This window comes from Micromesistius poutassou, assembly GCF_964030765.1.
Source record: "Micromesistius poutassou genome assembly, chromosome: 9".
In the NCBI taxonomy this organism is placed as follows: Eukaryota; Metazoa; Chordata; class Actinopteri; order Gadiformes; family Gadidae; genus Micromesistius; species Micromesistius poutassou.
Window position 1 is genome coordinate 12844904 of NC_140279.1, and position 2500 is coordinate 12847403.

General features: G+C 49.0%; 1 protein-coding gene across 1 annotated transcript in view; it reads left to right on the forward strand.

Annotated features, from left to right (window-relative positions):
* Window positions 1-185: 185 nt before the first annotated feature.
* Window positions 186-2500, forward strand: part of nr5a2 (nuclear receptor subfamily 5, group A, member 2) — a 67250-nt gene continuing 64935 nt past the window's right edge. Inside the window, exon 1 of the mRNA XM_084473339.1 lies at window positions 186-1288. Within this exon, the coding sequence (XP_084329465.1) occupies window positions 1207-1288 (82 nt within the window). The 5' untranslated portion in view covers window positions 186-1206. The remainder of the gene's footprint in view (window positions 1289-2500) is intronic.

The following is a 2500-nucleotide window of genomic DNA, read 5'->3' on the forward strand; positions in this document are numbered from 1 at the left end:
TTAGCCGGATTTAACAGCTGAGACTTTAAAGCGAGGGGGTAGAGGGGGAGAGGGGTAGAAGGGATCCCGACACGGTCTCTTCACCGGCCGTTGATTGGCCCGATGATGTGACGTCAGAGCGTCACACGCGCCCGTGATTGGAGCGCAGCGGGCGGTGTGAGCGCAGAGTAAACAAAGCGGCGGCGCGGCGCGCTCTGAACTCCACATCCCCGGCGCGTCCGACAGCCCCGAGACACCGAGACACCGAGACACCGACACACCGACACACCGACACACCGAGCCACCGACACACGGAGACCCCGACACTCCGACACCCCGACACACCGACACACAGAGACCCCGAGCGCAGCCGAGCCCAGCCGGAGGTGGGGCAGCGATACTGGTCGGTGATCAGGCTGAAAGTTTCCCACTGACACTTCGCTGTTCAGTCCGCAGTTTGCCGACAGCGCGGCGCGTCCAGAGACTTTACCAAAGAGAGACGCGAACTGACCGGAGACCAGCAGAACTCTTAAATCTTAAGCTTTCATCGTCCTGTAGAACCCCGGTTCATGCCGACGCTGTCCGAGCAGATTTTCCTAATTTATTACTGAGACTGAGAGAGAGAGAAAGAGAGAGAGAGAGAGAGAGAGAGAGAGAGAGAGAGAGAGAGAGAGAGAGAGAGAGAGAGAGAGAGAGAGACACACACACACACACACACACACACACACACACACACACACACACACACACACACACGCACAGAGAGAGAGACAGAGGGAGTGAAGAGAGAGAGAGGGGCAGAGAAGGGAGAGAGAGAGAGAGAGAGAGCGAGAGAGAGAGAGAGGGAGAAGAGAGAGAGAGGGAGAGAAGAGAGAGGGTCCTACACCAAATAAGTGCACAGCATTCGGCTGTGAGATCCTAACCGTTGTGCGGACATTTAATTCCCAGCGTTGTGATTTTTGTATTTTTACGCAACAGATTTTCATTTAAAACCCAAAAATGAAATGTGGAAAAGACGCGCTCAGGCTTTAAAGCCTTTTACTCTTTTGAGCGCGTTTTGAACCTTCCACCGCGCGGCTCTGCGCCTCCGCGCTGTGAGTGGCGAGGATTTGGAGACACTTTGCACCACCGTCCCGGTTCCTTCCGTTCCCCCCTCTCCCGTCCAGGTGTCCCGCACTGGACGGCGGAGAGCCCCCCCGCCCCCAAGCTCGGGCAGCCAGAGCTGTCATGCTGCCCAAAGCCGATACTGAATCTCTGGGACTCGCTCGATCGCATGGAGAACAGCGGCACGTGCCAAGAAACATGCAAGGTAAGGATCAATGTTTCCGTCTCTTTTGCTGCTTTTCGTCTTCTTCATTTGGCTCTCGCGCGCGATTAAACGGGAGGACTGATGTTTGAGTTTATTTGATTTAACCTGCCCCGTTTCCACGCGGACAGAGAGCGCACCAAGTAGCGCCAGAGTGCAGCGCGCTGGGCGCAGGGGCGCAGCGCGCAGCGCAGTCCCACGAGCGACAGACTTGGTTTTATTATTTGACACTTATTTGTGTGCATCATTTGTTTAGGCGCATGATCAGTAAAGACGCCGGGACGTTATTTATGCATGTTTTAATTCATATCTATATATATTTAAAAACAGGGTTCTGTGATTTTAACTGACCGAGAATGTAATATATTTTGGAATTGAATCGACGTTGTCAGCCATTAATCGTAGCGTATTATTATAATTAGTGGATCATTTATACGTGCAAATATGTTTCAGTTTCAGTTCGATTAATGTGTGAGATGTAACCATTTTAAATGAACGTATGGTGTGTGTGTGTGTGTGTGTGTGTGTGTGTGTGTGTGTGTGTGTGTGTGTGTGTGTGTGTGTGTGTGTGTGTGTGTGTGTGTGTGTGTGTGTGTTTGTTATAATCACACATTCGTCTTCATAAATTGCCTAAAAACATCCTCTAAAATCCAAAAAAACAAATGGAATAAATAGGAAAGTGCGCCAGTATGGGTTGGCTGCATTAGAGTAAAATGTGTGCCTGAATGCTTTATATTAATAGCCTAACTATGGACTAACTATGGCCAATGTTAACATTTACATTTTTCAGATTTAATCATTTACAGTTCAGCATTTAATTTGGCAAAGTAAATGATGGTGTGTTGATCGTCAGGGCAGAATAACCTCTCCTATAGTCCCAAAATCAATTCAATGCAATGGGCTATTTATATCACTCTGCGGCCATATAACTAAGATGATTACGGTGAAGGTAGTTTATGGTGCTGGTGATAACGGATGACCTAATCGCAGGACAGCTTATCTCTTTTGATGCCATGCATGTAAAAGTAGAATAAGGTAGCTTGTTTCCCTCCGGAGAAACGTCCAGGCCTGTCCCATAAGGTCACCCCTCTGGTCCTGAGCGTTAGAGGCCTAAATCACAATCTATGAGCGTTTATAAATTGTGCTAAATTCTAGAGTTAAATCCCGCAGGTGTAAAACGCCAACTTCACGTGTTTCTCCAACCTAGGGTCAAAT